Here is an 18,487-nt window from a genome sequence, read left to right on the forward strand (position 1 = left end):
CTCTACTTGGGTGTTCTGCACTTGTCTGGCATTCAGCTTTACTCTGATCTTTGCAGTGCATAAAGTTGCTGCTTCTCTAGCCTCTTTCATATTTTTTACTAGAAGAGGTAAAATAGAATAGCTTTAAAAAAAAAAAAAAAAACTTTAAAAGTCTTTTAATGGCTAGTGGTATTTGTGATAGTACTTGGAAGAATTTCTTTAACAACTAACAATATGTGAACCTGTCATGAAAGTTTGCATTGCACTTCCATTCTCTAACTTTCCTTTCTGTCCACGGTCACAGAAAAAGTTCTGGACTTGCAGGAGCAGCCAGGTAGCACTAAGTCACTTGGTCAAGAGGATTTTACTGCAGTCTCGCTTGTCACTGCTGCTACTCTTCCTTCTCTCTCTTCTTTCTCAGCTGATACCTTTAAAGAGCACACAGCCTTTGATACACTCTCAGATGGATTACCTTCAAGAGCCATTTACAAAGAAAATGCAAGTGAGGCTTATAAAGAAACTGCAGAAAATGGAAGAAATCCGTTTCTCACAGAGAGAAATGAAAAAGATGTTTCAGAAGTAAAATACTCAGAAACGGAATCCCCATCTGCTAAAGCAGAAGCAGCCATTTTATCTCAAGCTAAAGAAGAAATACAGCTAGAGGGCCCTAAAGAATTACCTAATCTAGAGAAAATGCCTGCACAGCAACTGGATATATCTCCAGGAACTCCTGAAGGTTTGTTTGAGAAAAACGAGGAAGACGCCTGTTACAAAAAAGAAAAATACGGAGATGGTGATGATGGAGAAAAGGGGTCATTGAAAAAAGACACCCTTAGAAGGGAAGAATATGTAGACTTCAAACCATTTGAGCCAATATGGGAAGTAAAAGGTGCTAGTCATGGACTTAGCAGCTTGAAAGAGGATGTTGAAAGAAAGATAGATGGCAAATTAGAAACCAGTTTAGATGAGAAATATGGTGTAGATAAGATATCTGTACAGAAGGATTATGAAAAAGAGAGTGAAGGCAGTACTGAAGATCATTCTCTCCCAAGTACCCCAGAAGCTATAAAAGATTCTTCGCAGACTTACATCACTTGTAATAAATTTGAATCCCCTGTAACTCCTGATGGTAACAAAATCAAATCTCTTTCTCCTCTAGAGGAAGACACTTCAGAAAATAAAACTGACGATGAGAAAGAAATTGCAGAAATGAAAGCTCAGACCAGCACAGAACAAGGTGATTTTGGCACTCAAGCAGTTGGCAAGCAGGAAGAACAGGAAGCTGACTCTGCTAAAACAGATAGTTTATCAACAGTGTCATCTGACGCTGCAGCAAATATGCCTGAAGGTCTCACTCCTGATTTAGTGCAAGAAGCGTATGAGAGTGAAATGCATGATGCAGCATGTACAAAACTTGCTTATGAAACAAGGATTGATTTAGTTCAAACCTCTGAGTCAGTACAAGAGACTCTGAAACCCATGACACAACTCTGTCCCTCGTTTGAAGACTCTGAAGCTGCCCCATCACCTATATTGCCTGATATTGTTATGGAAGCCCCATTAAACGCTGGGACTGCTGGTGCAGAAGCATCTGCTGTACAGCTTGAAGCTTCTCCATTAGAAACCTTTATTCCTACTGCTAATTATGAGGATGTAAAACAGGAGATCAGTAAACCTCCCTTACACCAAGAAGCAGTGCATGTACCATTGATGCAGGCTCCAGAAGCTAAGGAGGAAGTAATATTTAAAAAAACTGATCATGAGAGTAGTGCTACTCCTGAAGATATAGAGGCTCCTTATATATCTATTGCATGTGACTTAATTAAAGAAACAAATGTCTCTGAATCTGTTTCTCCATCCTTTACAGATTATTCAAAGGCACTGATAACAGAACCTGTTTCTCAGGATGTGCCTGAACACAAAGAATTCATTGAAAAACTGTCTCCCCAGTTTGGAAAATCTGACTTGTTTAATAGCCAGGTGATACCTGACTTTTCTCAGAAAGAAAGTGAAGATCCATCTCTCATCTTAAAAAATAAATCAACTGAGGATATTTTAACTGATGATGAACGTGAGGAAGAACTGATGGATTCAGTAGCTGCCACTGGCAAACCTTATCTTGAATCTTTCCAACCTGAACTGGACTCTTACAGAATTACTGCTGCTTTGCCATCTGAGCCAACACCTACAAAAACAGCCAGAGCAGAGAAGATTTCTCTTCAAATGGAAAAGCTGAATGCTGTGGCCTATTCAGCCTATACATCTGTTGCTAAGGAACCAAAAGCAGGAGACAAGAAGAGTCTCTCACCCATGGAGTCTTCCCCAGTCCCAGTGACAGAAGACTTTGTGATACTAGCTGATCCTAAAACTATTCCTGAGTTTGTGGCAGAAATCCCTGACAGCGAAATAATGCACAAAGATGAAAGTGAAGAGATCAGTAATGTAATTGAAGATGAGAAGAGGCAGATACCTTGCCCAGAGCTACCTTGTGATCTGTCTATAAAGAATGTAGAAGTAAAATCTGAAGAAGATACTAATTTCTTGAAAAAGTCCTTGGAGGCTGTGGACAAAGTGCCTGAAGTATCCATGGTGCCCTTACTGGACACAGATGTCTCATCTTCACCTACTGAAAAAGAGGTAGTCAGTGTAGTAAAACCAGAAGCTTTTGAGAAGGAAGCTGAGAAAGAAACTGCTTCTATTAAGGAAAAGGAAAAATCTACTTCTATATTTTCAGCAAAGCTGAATAAATCTTCAGGTAATCTGTGTATGCTGTTTTACACTTCACTAATCAGCATAATTCTTTAGCTAAACTTAGGCATGCCATGACTTGTCTTTTCTTTGTTTCTTTCCCCCAAAAGACTTCACTGTGTAAACCAAGAGTAACAAAATGTTAGTGTCTGCACTCTTTCATATTTTGATTATTGTTTTAGGTTTTTTTTGTTTGTTTTGTTTTTTTTTTTTTGTTTTTTTTTTTAGTCTGTTTATCAGGGATGGACTGGCTGTCTTCAGTTTTCGCCTTCAGTTCTCCTGCTGGTGATCTGTTGATACAGAAATAAGTCATCGCTCATTACAAGCTGTTCTGTGATTGTCCATGGGCTGGGCATTAGGTGGCCTTCCAAACTTGCTCTTACTACATAGTAGTAAGCCAACACCAGTTTCTCAGTCTGCTGTGTGTCTGTGATTCATATCTTTCTTTTTGTACAGAGTTCAATTAGACTTCTCACTTTTAAACTTAAAAAAAATACCTTTGCTACTGCTTTGTCTGGAATCTGGAAAAGAACCTGCGCATCTCCACGCACATGACTAGCAGCTTGTACTATTATCATAGCTTAGAATAAAAGTCAAGGCTTAGAATAAATAATACCCATGATGGAGCGTAATATTCAGATTACTAGAAAATTGACCATTAAGGAGTTCAGTAACCTGTAAACATTAACATTGGTTTATGTGCACACTAGCTTTTTTTAAGTTGGACTTCAGTTTAGTAAATTTTTCTTCTAGTAATGTGATAGTATAAAGTAGCAGAAAGGTAAAGGATGAGACTGGTGTCACATTTTTTCCCCTTTGTGGTCTGTTCTCTAAATAAATGCCTCATGGAGTTCCAGCTCTTTGTAGAATAGAGAGAATTACTTTGCTTTTTGATACCACGGTACTCTGCTGCTTTTCAAGAGAGTCTTATGATTTCTGCAGTAGCTGGTTTTAGTGGGAGTGCTTCTGGCACAATAAGTCTGTTTAAAGTGGAAAACTAACTGTTAGTTTTAACTCTACAATATAACTTATGCAGTAGCTACCATCTGCAGTTCATGAAGTCCTGTGTGCATGATGTATGTTATCTGCATGAAATGCACTTTGAAAGGGAATAACAGGTATATGGAGAAGGGAAGGTCATTTTGGTACAGTTGAAATAGGATTTTGAAAATAAGGTGGAAGACATTTTTATGTTTAGTTCTGTATGATTGTTGCTGTTTTTGGTTCTACCTGTTCTATACCTGCATAGAGAGGAGGGAGAGAGAGAGAGAGTTTCTCTTTTGATGAGATTTCAGTGATACCTCTGCTGTTAAAACAGATTTTGTGCAAGACTTTGCTCCTTCTCTAATATATTGTACTATCTGAAAACAGCTGTTGTGTATCTCAGGTTTCATCCCACAACAGTTAACTCTTCAGAGACAGGATTACTTTAAAAAAGCCTGAACATAATACTTAATGTACTAGCTCTTTTGTTCTTTTAACAGAAAGTGTTTGCAGGGCTCTCTTGAATTGTTCAATGGGCATAACAGACTGATGGCAGTGGCAAATCATAGAATCAGTAAGGTTGGAAGGGACCTCTGGAAATCATCTAGTCCAACCCCTCTGCTCAAGCAGAGTCATCTGGAGCATGTTAGACAGGGTTGCATCCAGGCGGGCCTTGAATATCTCCAGAGAAGGAGACTCCACAACCTCTCTGGGCAACCTGTTCCAGTGATCTGTCACTCTCACAGGAAAGAAATTCCCCCTCATGTTCAGGCAGAACTTCCTGTGGTTCAGTTTTTGCCCATTGCCTCTTGTCCTGCCACATGGGACAACTGAAAAGAGTGTGTCCCCGTCCCCTTGACACCCTCCCTTCAGGTACTTATACACATTGATCAGATTCCCCCCTCAGTCTTCTCTTCCCCAGGCTGAAGAGGCCCAGCTCTTGCAGCCATTCCTCATAGGGCAGATGCTCCAGCCCTCTGATCATCTTCGTAGCCCTCTGCTGGACTCTCTCCAGTAGCTCCATGTCTCTCTTGTACTGGGGAGCCCAGACCTGGACACAGTACTCAAGATGAGGCCTCCCCAGGGCTGAGTAGAGGGGCAGGATCACCTCCCTCCACCTCCTGGCAACACCCTTCCCAATGCACCCCAGGATACCATTGATCTTCCTGGCCACAAGGGCACATTGCTGGCTCATGGTCAACTTGTCATCCACCAGCACTCCCAGGTCCTTCTCTGCGGAGCTGCTTCCCAGCAGGTCAGCCTCAGCCTGTACTGGTGCTTAGGGTTATTTCTCCCTAAGTGCAGGACTGTGCACTTGTCCTTGTTGAACTTTGTGAGGTTCCTTTCCGCCCAGCTCTCCAGCCTGGCCAGGTCTCTCTGAATGGCAGCACAGCCCTCAGGTGTGTCAGCCACTCCTCCCAGCTTGGTATCATCAGCAAACTTGCTGAGGAGGCACTCCATCCCCTCATCCAGGTCGTTGATGAATAAGTTGAACAGGATGGGACCAGTACTGACCCCGGGGGGGGGGGTGCCACTAGCCACAGGCCTCCAACTAGACTCCGTGCCACCGATGATGACCCTCTGAGCTCAGCCATTCAGCCAGCTCTCAATCCACCTCAACAGTCCACTCATCTAACCCACACTTCCAGAGCTTATCTAGGAGGATGTTATGGGAGACGATGTTAAAAGCCTTGCTGAAGTCAAGGTAGACATCATCCACTGCTCTTCCCTCATCTACCAGACAGTCATTCCATCAGAGAAGGCGATCAGGTTGGTTAAGCACGATTTCCCCTTGCTGAACATGAATATGGCTGACTACTCCTGATCACCTTCTTTTCCTCCACATGCTTGGAGATGACATCCAGAATGAGCTGTTCCATCACCTTTCTAGGGATGGAGGTGAGGCTGACTGGCCTATAGTTGCCTGGGTCCTCCTTCTTGAAGACTGGAGTGACATTGGCTTTCTTCCAGTCCTCACACACCTCTCCTGTTCTCCATGACTTTTCAAAGATGGTGGAGAGTGGCCTGGCAATAACATCTGCCAGCTCTCTCAGGACCCGTGGGTGCATCCCATCCAGACCCATGGATTTGTGGATGTCAAGCTTGCCCAGAGATCTCTAATCCTTTCCTCCTCAACCAAAGGAAAGTCTTCCCTTCTCCAGACTTTCTCCCTTGTCTCCAGGCTCTGGGATTCTTGAGGGCTGCCCTTAAAAGTGAAGACTGAAGCAAAGGCGGCATTCAGTAATTCAGTCTTCTCTGTATCTTCCATCACTAGGGTCCCCGCCCATTCAGTAGTGGGCCCACATTTTCCCCAGTCCTCCTCTTGCTGCTGATGTATTTGAAGAAGCCCTTCTTGATGTCCTTAACGTCCCTTGCCAGACTCAATTCCAACTGGGCCTTAGCCTTCCTCACCGCATCTCTACATGCTTTGACAGTGTTCCTATAATCCTCAGAAGTAGCCTGTCCCCTCTTCCGCATTCTCTGTACTTTCTTCTTCTGTTGGAGTTTTGCTAGGAGCTCCTTGCTCATTCATGCAGGTCTCCTGCCCCCTTTCCTTTCTTGGGGAAGAGAGATTCTTGCTGCTCTGTCTATAGAAAGCTCCATGGGGAAGCTGTAAATAAAAACACTCGCTGGAGCAGGAGGGGAAGGAGTGGAAGGCTGTTTGTGTTCTCAGCCAGTGGCCCTTTCTTGAGACCAGACACACATCTGTCCAGGGCTAGAACTGAGCCAGGGTCAGGTTGGGGGCTGTGGGGAACTAGAGTAGACTGCAGCAGCCAGTTGGTAACAGTGGTGTGCTTCAGGAAGCTGCTTTGCTGTGACTGTGGCACTTTCAAATTTATCTGCAGAGTTATTGATTCCTGTCTCTGGTCTCTTTCTCAGTGTTGTGTTCACTCTCTAAAGCAGTTTTAATTTGATCTTTTCACATGTTGCATTATTTGGGAAGAAAATATTTGTATTTTTTTGCCTTACACTGGAGGATTTTTTTTTAAGCCAAATTAATGAGAATACTAATTCAAATATATGTGCTGTCCATTTTTTACCCCACAATCTGTTGCGCACTTTTTAAAAACTTAACACTCACTCTATTCTAGAATATAGAATTGGACTGAAGATTCTAGTGAATAGCCATCAACTAAACCGGTTATCAACTTTTAATACCAAGCTACCTAAACGCAATTGCAAGGTAATGAATGGAGCAGTGAAACAAACCACTAATACGTCCATGCCCTCTTACTGTCAAAAAGGAAGGATGATTTTTCACAAAGCCAAGAAATGGATCCATGCGTGTGTTTGGCCTGCTGAGTCTTAGTATTACTGTGCTATTTTTCTATCCTCCTGTCAACGTAACTGAATCAGATGGAACTGTGCCTCAAGCCTTTCTGAAAGTTAGTTGACTTATGACTGATAAGTGTTAAAACATTTGTCTGAACTATCTTACTGGTACACATGAATTCATATTCTTGATTATTTACTCACTAATGCTTTTTGTTGAAAGCTAACCTAAGCGCGAGCTTATCTGTGTATACCTATAAAATAATACTTCTGACAGTGCCAGTGGACTGCAGCAAACTAACTGGAGCTCTTAAAACTCTGCAGAATTGTAAAACTACACCAATAAAGCAAACATAAATGGCCTCACTGGTGGAACTGGTGGGTTTGTGTAATGCTGCCTGGTGGACTCTTGGGTAGCTGGCCATATTTTTAATGTGGTGTCCTACCATAGGGACCTTGTATTTCATAACTGTAAAAATTATAAATAAATAAAATAGTATATTACCAATTCAGAACTGTAGCCTTAGTTAACTATAAACAAACTCCTCTGCTGTTTTTCTTTAAAAAACAAACAAACAAACAAAAAAAAAACAATAACAGAACTCCCATGTATAAAAACTTAAACAGCAAGGAGCACTGTTAGAGTAAACCCTAGGTGATATATATTCTTAAAATTTCTCAATGCATGCTATGTTTAGCTTGCTAAACAAATAATAACCTTGCCACTTCACACTCATGCTGACCAGACTTTATGTATTTCTGATCTTCATAAAAATACACTGTATCAGATTCATTTCAGTGGATATTTGCATATTGTTCGGATGCTGCCGAACAGCAGCAAGGGATGCCCAGGTCCCTTCAGGGCTCTTCCTGGTGAGGCTGTGTAAATGAAACTGCAGTGCTGCAGCCCTGACTCTTTAAGTAGTGCTTTAAGATGTATTCCTAAAAGAGGGCTTTGGTGCCATCTAGTGGTTGTGCCACCAGAACTATACAAGGACCTGTAACTTAAGAACAAGATTTGTTTCAAAGGATTGCATCCGAAGACTACAATTTTAAAAAAAATTCTTAACTGCTGAAGTTCACTTTAATATTCTTAGAGTTGAAAACTAAATGTATCTAATACAAATCTTGGCACTTCTGTTGTACAGACTGTCTTCACTGATAATGCCTTATTTCTGGATATGGCTCAGATAGACCCTCAAAGAGGCTACAAAACCATGCTTTCCTTCAAAAATAATTTTTTTTGTTGTTTTAATCCTATATGGAACATGGAGGAATTTATGTTATTGAGTTACAAGCAGAAAGTATATTTTAGAAATCTCCCAAATCTAAACCTTTGACCATGACAGAAACCTGTCTAACAAAGTGTAACCATAGTGGCAGTTTAAGCTTCCCAGTACATTCATGTTAAGTGTTGTGTTGTTTTAAAAATGGCTTTGAATTCTTGAATATTAGGGCAGCCAGTTTCATAGGAAACCCTTGATCCAGAGTGCTTTTGAAGATCGGGCTTGGCAGACATTTGTTGATGAACGTGCTGGAGTTTGTCCTTTAAATTAAATCTGAGGGACTGATGGATCTTGTTTTCTGCATGTTACAGGGCATTCTGTAATTCAGTTACAGAAGTACAGCTGAGGTAGTAATACCGTACTTTTCTTGGCCCTTCCAGATAGGACAAGTCCAAAGGTCAAGTCCAAGTACAAAGGCGCTATACAAAGAGTGTAGCTTGAGTGGAAATAATGAGGAAGATTTTCTTTTTATTTCCAGAGCATGGGGGCCCAAGTAAAATAGTTTTTACCAGGTCATAACAATTATATGAAGTTTAAAAGAAGTTAGAAGCCCTGTGTAACATTAGCACTGTCCGTTTGGTTCATTCCTATTTCAGTATTTGTAGTACAGTTAAATACAGAGGATAATTCAGCAGCAGGAAAGTGGATGTGTTCCCCCTGGGGTGGAGGAAAGCCCTGGAATTCCTCTGAAGTTTCCTTCAAGAGCATTTAAAAGTCATTTAATTCAACATAAAATCTTGATCTGGTTTCACCTGTTTGTGTTCTTAGATAGTTTGGTGGTTACGGTTGTTTTTTATGCTACCAGGTAAATTGTAAATGGAGACTTCTGTTCTGAGGTGAGAACTGATGAAAGAGTAGGAGGAAGTAGGGGAAAAAACCTTGAGTGAAACTTCCCTTAAGGAAAGAAATTCTTCAGACTAGAGCCACAGCATTTCATCAGAGCTCTTTATGTCCTGCCTGTTGAGAGGCAAAGGCTAGTCTAGTTAAGTCTACTAGCAGAGCCAGGCCTCTTGAAAGTTAATTACAGAGTGGTAGAATTACAGAGAAAATGGAGCGCTTGTGTCAGTGTAAACAACCAACTTTCCCAGAAGCACGGTGGCCGGCACTGATGAGCCTTCAGAGCAGCGTTAGGCAGTAATCTGAAATATCCTCCTGTGCAAGAAATAAGGACTTCTTTTCAAAGCTGAAATGCTGTTGTCAGTCCAGCTGTTCAGGGTGATTTGGTGAGTACATGGTGAGCCAGGAACTCTTCAAGCAAATGCATGGCTGCAAGGCTGCAGCAGGGGAACAGGCTCAGGACTCACTGCATCTGTTTTAGTTGTCTGCTACGTGACAGAGTCTTGACTGGGAAGTTTTGGTTTAAGTGTTGGTGCAGAAACATGCATGTAATTTCCCTGATGAAACAATAAAGTTTATACAGAAGTTTGCTGACACAGTCTCTGCGCTAAGTGAGTTTACACGTAGAATGGCATTACATGGGTGTACCTCACCTGAAACAAGATACATGAACACACTTCTTGGGATCATTTACATGGAGTGGTAGGAATGAATGTTGAGTATGCAAAGAGTAAAGACAAGAATCTTAAGGATAGGGAGAAACTGCTGTGCAGGGAGTTAATCGCTTGTTTGAGGGCAGAGGATAGTAGGGACTTGTAATACAGCCATTCTGAAGTGTAGCACAGCCCTTCTGCAAAAGTGTATGACTTGGCCATGTGTTTGTGCTCTGGCTACTGCTAATTTACTATAGAATCATACTATAGCTGTATGTGTGGCTACAGCAAAATGTGTATTTACGAATGTGTTGCATAAATGTACTTTTTTAAGTATGTAATGTAAAGAATATCAAGAAGAAATTCAGAGACTTTGTGTACGTTTAGGAATTTGCCAACTAGCAGAAACAGCTTTCTAAAGCTTCTAATTGACGACAAATGAGAAAAGCTACTATATATTACTGTTGGCACTTGAAAGCAGTTGTGTGGACTAGTAGCAGAAGTGTGTGGCCTTATGTGTAAAATGGATCATTTTGGTGGTTAGCTCTTATGTAACAGCAAAATACTCTAAATGGGATACTAAATACAACCTTTTGGGAATTAATCTAATTGAGAGTTTTGAGAAGAATTTGGTGCATGTGGGAGGTGGCTCTCATTTGTACAAGCCATTTTTTGCAGGTATTCCCCACCCCCTGTATTTTATTTTATTTTATTTTATTTATTTTTATTTTATTTTTTTTATTTTATTTTATTTTTCCCCATCTAGATGAAGCCATGAAACAGAAGGGCGGGGGGAACACAAGGTTTGGTGCTTTCTTACTAATCTTGAGAATTTCAGCTGAAAGACCAAAGCAGATTTTTTTCTTGCATTTTGTACTTCTTTAATATAGCGCAAGGAATCTTGAACAATTGCACTAAACTGAATATACTGTTGTATCCCTTTCCCTCCTATAGTATGCCTTTTTATTTGTACATCGCAATAGTGAATGAAATGCACATCTTTATATGCATTAAAAATACATTACCAAGTCCTGCTGTGAAAGGAGGCCTTAAATGTATGCAGCAGTTGAAGTAACAGATGGATACTGGGCTTTCAGGTAACTGGTAATCTTTCTCCATTTAAGACGGTCTGTCCTAATGAAAAGTAAAGCTGGCTATTTAAAACCTGGATTGGACTCTCCATCCCAGCCATTCTACAGTATTTTCATGGAAATGTGCAAGAATATGGTATGTCAAATATTTAACAGGTTTTAGGGTAATGCTGGGGAGTTTTTCAGCATTTTATTGTTGGCCTCAAATACTAGAGAGTGATTCCAGACTAGAAATTGTATGTTTTTGAAGGGGATGGAAAACAGAATGACAACACCTTTTTCCTACAGCTCCTCTTTGGGATTATGAGATTCCAATTTAGGCTTGCTTTATATCTGTACAATACACATGCATGTTACAGATTGTTTTTTTAAAATGAAAAGCAGAAAAAATGCCCTCAGATCTGTAATTCTGGTCACTGACAATGCCGCATGCTAATTTAAAAGGGAAGGCATTTGGTTGTGGGAATTAGAGGGTGAGGTAACTATTCTCAAGCTGTGCTGCGTTAAGATGAACAAATATGTCTGAGCAGTTCAAGAGGGCTAAGGATACTGGCACAGAGACTACTTGTATTCTTCACAAGCCTCTTACTTTTATTACGGACACAGAAAGGGTCCTATTCTATTTTTGTTCAAGCTTTTTTTTTTTTCCTTTTTTCTTTTTTTTTAAGGAAGGGGTGTATTGTTGACAAGCAATGAGTTACAAAGAGGTCTCTGTTGGTCATGCAGGCAGTCAGACATATGTATAACAAAAACAGAAGTGAAGAAAGAGCCTGCATTTTGTAGACTGTGTTTTAACCCTGGTTTGAAAAAGCAATCTGTTTAAAGCTCATCTGATGAATTACTACATTTAGCTTCACTCTGTTGTGAAAAGCCGCTTAAGGCTGGTCAGCTTTCGTTAGCCTGCGCTGAGCCTTGCTGCACTGGCGTTTCAAATGCAGCATAGGTGCTTTGCAGGGAAAAGCTGCCTGCCTTTGTGCTAGTAATTTCTTTCCCTGCCTTGCGCCTTTTCGGTTCTGCTGGCAAGAAGCAAATGGCTGCACCGCTGAGGAGATTGCTTTTGCGATTTCTTGCTGGAGCAGTAGCAGCCTGGTTACAGCTGGCACTGCGTCAGTGGCGCTCCACACCCCGGCGCTGTCAGCTGACCGGCGCCTGCCGCACCAGTGCGGTGCTGCGCACTGCAGAGCGCCGCGGGGAAGCCCATGTTTCCCAGCCCAGCCTGTAGATTTCTCCTCTTGCAGCTGTCCTATTGGTATGCATAATTGATACTCACAGCTGGAGGGTAGATCGGTTGTGGAGAGATGGACAGTCAGCCGAGCAGTTGGAAGGATAAGGGTATTTGTTCTTTCTTTCACCTTTTTTTCCTTCTCCTTTCTTAAGCTAAAGATGCTGCGGTTTGTTTCTAGCAAATGATCCTTGTAGTGTGTGTCTGATTGTGGAATGTCCCTAAAGATGTAAGATCTGCGTGTACCGTGTGAAAACCTGTGAAAGCTGTAGGTTAAAATGGGTAAATCTGAGCAATGCAGAATAATAATTTATTTATACAGCTAAAACAGCTTGTGTGACAGTCTGCAGATCTTTTTCAGTCCTGCAGAGCATATTAAAGACCAGCATGTTTTGCTGCACAAATATTAGTGTAATTATTAATAATTTAATAATATTAATCATTAACTCAAAAGATAATTTGGTGTCTGCATTTCATGTAGCTTACTAATTTTATGAGAAGGAACTGGATGTAAATGTAGCAGACTGTATGTTTTTTCCTTTCTAGCCTTAAAAATGTGTGTGGGGGGGTTGCCTAGGATTCTGTTGAATTGTAGATAAAATTGTGTTAACTTTTAGAATTTATAGGCATAATCAAAAATGTTTTAGTAAATAAGTAGCTAGCCTTAAATTAGCGTGGCTCTGACCTTTGTCCCTGAAACCACCAATGGGAGATCACCATTTTAAATCTCTCTGGATCATTATTAGTACTCAGTGTGTAAGAGTTTAAGCCTTACTTGAATACATAATCTTCAAACTTTATCAACAAGACAGGCTTTAAAAAATTTTAATCATCTTGGGATACTTGAATGACTTCTTAAAGGGGTCCTGTCACATGTGGTACTCCCACTTCTGAAGCTTTCCTCCTTTTTAAAACTTGTTTCAAATTTGTATTTTTTTTTCTTTTGGGCAAAATTGGTGGATGTCTAGAATCCATAAGTCCTATAAAATCCATAAAGAACCTGTATATGTAGGAAAAAAGTGCCGGAGTGGGAAAACTCTTTGTTTGGAAGACAGATTTTCAAATTCTAAGCTTTAATGAAAGAACTGTATTAGGAACTATTAGGAAAAATTCTCCTGTAGCATTTAGTAGGATGTTCTTAATATGAGGCTCCCTCCGTATGTCAGGCCAATTCATGAGCTTAAAAAAAACAAGGAGGGTGGAGAGGAAAGATTTCTGTAAAAATCAAAAGGCAAATTACCTTTGGGTATTCAGACCCCATTTTCAGGTTTTCTTTTGAAACACCATGAGCAGGATTAGTGATGGTCTGTCCCTCACCGCAACTGAAAGCAGACATTTTCTAGCCTGGAATTTGAGGCTCTGAGGCGAATGGAGTCTCTAAAATTAATTGCCCATCATGGGGGTATCTGCACTGCATAGGAGGGCAGTTACAGGAATACCAAAATCAGTACAACCTGTGTTGTTATGGCCCCATGGAGGAGGCCAGTGCTGCATGGAGACGCTAGTTTAGGACCCAAAGGAGTATAGGTGCGGCAGGGCCATACTGCTGTGACTTTCTTGGCTTTCTAGCACTAGCTTAGAGGCCAGTAAGTCAAGTTCTGTAAAACTGTGTTCTTTGCAAAATGTCAACATGACTAGCATGTAGTAGAAAGGGTAGCAAATAGGCTTACCTGATCCTGTCTTATGTGTTTATTTTGTGCTGGTATGACTAGCAGTGGCTTAAATTCCTCTTCTCCCACCACCCTGTTCTCATATAGTGGTGTTCTCTCAAGCAGATGAAGCTATTTTAGTACCTGATTTTCCCTTCCCCCTTCCAAGGAAGTCCCCAGGCTGTCTTGAGGTTTAATTGTAATGTAACTTTTTAGAGCTAGGGCCTAGAAAAAGGAATGAAATAGAGCAAGCCAAGAGTATTTTGAGGAAGCAGAACAGTATGGTTCCTCTTCTTTTGCAACTGAGCTTTGACAGTCATGTTCTTGAAGCCTGTTCTAATATGGTTTCTGATAGCATTTGTTGATAAAGAGATGAAGAAGCCCTGTGCCACATTTTCTTCCTCTGTTGTATCAGGCTCTGGAGGCCTGAAAAATGATGGGTAAAGTTCAGGGACAGATTACTCATCTTGCCCCAAAGTAAATATAGAAACAAATATTACAACATAATTCTCTTTCCTTGCTCAAAGAAGAACTTAAAATTTTTAGAATCTAAAACTAGAGAAGAGTGAAAAGTATGGTTCGCAGTTGGATTTTTCTGCTTGAAGCAATATTTTCTAATTAAAGGCAACCTGAACTTAATTTTGGTCTGCATGTTTTCTCTGCTATGTCCATGCTAGTTGAGAAAGCAATATTGTAGGAGTGGTAAAAGTCTTAAGCTGTGGTATCAGTCAGCTAGGTAAGCAGAATGAAATACGTTTACCCTGGAGATGGTATGACCTATATTTATAGCATATTCAGAAGTGTTGAAGCAATACATAGTCAGGCCCCCATGGAGTAATCAATAAGGGATGATATAAAATTGATTGTTCTCTCTTCCTCCCCCATTATGTCTACAAATAATTAGATTTGACTTCTTTTTTTAAGACTGAATAACGGTAATGGTAGGATGAATGCAACAGCTGTACTCCAAGGCTATAAAACACTTTGTTGTGTTTTTTTTTGTTTTTTTTGAATAATGTACTGAAAACAACTCTGAATTCTGTTTCAGGTTAGTAAAATGGTGGAAGGAAGTTGCACAGGCTTTTGTAGTTACTGTTTTTAAAAAACTTTATTGTAAGTAATCAGCTTTAGAATGGTTTCTTTACCGATTCTGTGACTGATGTATTTGCATGTGCACATGTGTACCTGTATATGGATAAGTACAAATGAGACAAAAATACCACATTGGCTCACTAATTAATAGGTGGTAGCTAGCCTGGTAGTGCTGGACTTCATTCTGTTAATGCCAAGGTCATGGGTTCAATCCCTGTACGGGGCTATGCCGAGGGTTGGACTAGATGATCTCCAGAGGTCCCTTCCAACCTTACCACCCTATGAGTCTATGAAAGTCCATGCAACCCCCCCCCCCCAACACACACACACAGAGTTTTGGGGGCAGGTTTAGCTCAGTTGGTTAGAGCGTGGTGCTGCTAATGCCAAGGTTGCGGGTTCCATCCCCGTATGGGCTATGCTGAGGGTTGGACTAGATGACCTCCAGAAGTCCCTTCCAGCCTTACCATTCTATGATTCTTTCTAGCATGTACTTAGTGCAATCTGCATCTTTTTATTTATTTATTTATTTTAATTACTGGGGATTTGGGGCAGATGTGTCAAAATGAAGCATGTGTGATGCAGACTTGTTTTCTGGCCTTTGGGGTACAGTTAGACAAGCCTGCTAGGCCCACTGGACCTGCCACTGCTTTGCAGCAGCTACCCCTAGGACAGGGAAGCCTCTGTGGGTTGAAGTCGGCTCCATGTACTTGGCAGCATGCACAACGGTAGTATAACCCTGCTGTTTTACCAGCCCAGGATTGTTTTTGTTACTGACTTGCAGTCACGGACCAAACCAGTTTCCAGTGTATCGGATTAGGGCAAAGTGACTCAGCAATTTTATGGCCTGGTCTGTACCAGCTCCTCTCATGTTATGTCAAGCCATACTTTAAAAAAAGTCATGCTGTCACTATGATGAAGGAAGTCTTGAAAACATTAAAAGCCAGTCTTCTGATGCTGTTTGTGCTTGGAAGACTCTGCTCACTTGATGAGACTTGTTTAAAACCTTCTCTGTAGCATGACTGGAATTTCATTGAAATGAGGCTCCTTGGGGTATACAGGAAAATCTTGGCAGGACTGTGAGATCAAGGGTGTACTCTGGTTTGTTTACCTGGATATAACACAGCTCACTTGGACTGTGCGGTGCTTGGAAGGTGATTCCAAGCGAGCGTTCCTGCAGCTCCATCGCCAGCGTTTCAGTCCTGCCTTATCACCTTCCTGTGATCAAACTCTGAATGAAGCCAGACTGAAGGCTTTCCTTCGGGCCCAGTTCTTTTCTAGAAAAGTCCTCAAAATGAATCGCAGTTTTTTTTTGTGGTACCTGCAGATTTGAATCTGAGCTCGTTGAGACCCAAATGCTGTGCAGGCTCCTGTGAAGCCAGCATGGGAAAGGCAGGTGCTGGGCTGGCCCCTTCTCGCCCTCCCCTGGCGGCTCTCTGGGGGCTGCCCCTGTGCCTGGGTCTTTCTCCAGCCCCTGTGGGCTCACACCTGGCTTGGCCTTGAAAGTGAAACTGCTGCTTCTGATCTTACCTGCTGGATCCTCCGCATAAATGATCAGTGGAAACCCTGAAGATCACTGTCACATGTACATACGAAGTTTAATTAGTAAGCTTAACTGGAAAATGCCTCTGTAAAAAGAAATTAATAGCAACGTAAGCTCTGTCTGATAGTAATACCTTAATAGCCATGGTAACAGCTGATATTCTGCACCACAGGCGCACTGAAAGCTACTCTTTTATGATACTTAGTACAGCACAGCATATTCTAAAATTGTTCCAGAAAAGGCACTTATTTGTGCTTCTAGCTTATTTTTACTGTTTTTAAATGAAGTTAATGTAAAGAATTTTTGCTTACCTTCTGGATCAGAGGACGGTTGCTGGAAATGGTTGTACTTCAGGCAGTGTTTGTAAATCGTAAGCCATTTCTGTTGTTCTCATCTTCCTTCTCTTTACGCTAACGTAGTCTTTGCCCGCTGCTGAAACCCGTCTTTCGGTCGGCTTTTCAAACACTAGACGCAGAGCAGCTGTTAGCGCGACGCCCCTGCGGACGGGGCTCTGCCGGGCTGCGGAGCTGCCGCGCCGGGGCTGAGCCCCGGCCGGGCAGCGGCCATTGGCTGGGGGCTGCGAGCCGCTGCTCCCCGCCGCCGCCGCCGCAGGCAGTTGCGTAGCTCCGCTGACCCTTGCGTGCCCCAGCAGGAAGTGAAAAGGCTCTAGCTAGTCAGCTGCACAAGAGCTGGGTGCATGCAAGCAAACTCAAGATGGATGCCAAAATTGGTTAGTGTCTCTCGCGCTTTTTTTTTTTTTTTTTTTTTTAATTCTATTTAATGCATATGGATTTAGGACTCTCATAAATCTCAAGGCTTTTAATTTCCCTTTGCAAAAAAAAAAAAAAAAAAAAAAGGGGGGGGTATTTGATTCAAATTTTTTTTTAAAGGATGATTTTCAGATTAAATACAAGTGCTTGTTTTTGTCTTACAGAACAATATGAAATTGTTCAGCTTTAACTTAAATGGCGGTGAGGGAAAGAAGAGACTTTGGAAAATATAGTGATTAAACTGCCTATCACAGCACTTGCTTTAAAAGCAAAATGTAATTGGATGAGTTCTGCATGTAAGGCACGGATGCTAGCAGTACTATTTTTAGATATGCCAAGTGACAGTTCATGCTTACCAAATGTAGGCAGCTGTTCTTGCTTTAGAATAGGCCTGGAATACTTGCGTTAAATGCATGAGATTATAGCACATATTGTATAAAATTAAGCTAAGACATTTTCTGTAAGAAAAGATACTGCTTTGCTGTGCTATTCCTGAGAATTGGTTGGGTTTTTGTTCTTTTTTTTTTTTTTTTTTAATTTCCTGTGAATATATTGCATTCAAATTAAAGCCAGAAAGCTGATTCTAGTAATTTTTTTGATTGTTTTTTTGTTTTTAACTTTACTTCAGACAGAAATGTTAAACACCTGTTTTTGATCAGTTAGAAAATATAAACCACTTTCCTCATTTAATCTCCTGGACTAAGAATTAAAAAATCAGGTGACTTTTATAACACTAAATTTCTCTTTGAAGAATTTACAATGAAACAAGATATATGTGTAGCTCTGCAGAGGTTTATTTGGTAGATGCCCAAAAGGAGCAGAGACAAAGTGAGGACAAATGCTTATGTGCACCTTAATTTTGGTCTGGGAGCTCCTCACTTAGTGACTTCAGTTACTGATTACTGAGAACAAAAGACTTGATAGTTACCTTTTGGCACTGGCAGTATACTTTAATTTCAGAAATCTGCCTTTGTTTCTCATATTTTGGAAAAGGTCATTCAGCTGAATTTTCATCTTTCACATTTCTTATAACCAAGTTCAAGGTACAGTGTGTTACCACCTGATTCCATTTGATTTTTATAAATTCTAAAGAGTAGCAGTACTTGCTTTGGCTTAGAGCTTCATTTGTTTGTCAAGGAAAATAAAAACAAAGCTTGAATGTAATGCGAAGAAAGCAGTAACAGGTCAGCAGTGTGTGTGGAAACACTTGGGAGTGGAGAGGTTTTGGTGCAATTTGATAGGCACTTTAAAGTGATGCTCTTCTGAGAGCGGTGGTGTCGTCTCCTTTAGTTGGCTGCTTGTGGAGTCCCATGGTGAAATACATTGGGAATCTGGTCTGACTGGCTGCTTAGTTTTTTATTAT

At 41.1% G+C, this 18,487-nt stretch overlaps 1 protein-coding gene and 1 long non-coding RNA gene across 15 annotated transcripts in view; one reads left to right on the forward strand and one right to left on the reverse strand.

Moving 5' to 3' along the window:
• RTN4 (reticulon 4) overlaps positions 1 to 18,487 on the forward strand; it is a 68,660-nt gene that overhangs the window by 35,146 nt on the left and 15,027 nt on the right. For 4 of the 14 annotated variants that reach the window (XM_062571676.1, XM_062571674.1, XM_062571672.1 and 1 more), the window contains one exon: positions 284 to 2,734. The exons of 4 other annotated variants lie outside the window; for them this stretch is intronic. In XM_062571676.1, the coding sequence (XP_062427660.1) occupies positions 284 to 2,734 (2,451 nt within the window). Of the gene's footprint in view, positions 1 to 283; positions 2,735 to 12,056; positions 12,184 to 16,991; positions 17,085 to 18,487 lie in introns of those variants that run through there. 6 more of the 14 variants (XM_062571677.1, XM_062571673.1, XM_062571671.1 and 3 more) reach the window with 4 other exon arrangements.
• LOC134138268 (uncharacterized) lies at positions 15,310 to 16,953 on the reverse strand. The gene is made up of 2 exons (XR_009957850.1): positions 16,666 to 16,953; positions 15,310 to 16,439 (listed from the first exon to the last, which is right to left on the reverse strand). It is a non-coding gene; the product is annotated as an uncharacterized LOC134138268 (long non-coding RNA).

Source organism: Rhea pennata, chromosome 3 (genome assembly GCF_028389875.1).
Source record: "Rhea pennata isolate bPtePen1 chromosome 3, bPtePen1.pri, whole genome shotgun sequence".
Lineage (NCBI taxonomy): Eukaryota > Metazoa > Chordata > Aves > Rheiformes > Rheidae > Rhea > Rhea pennata.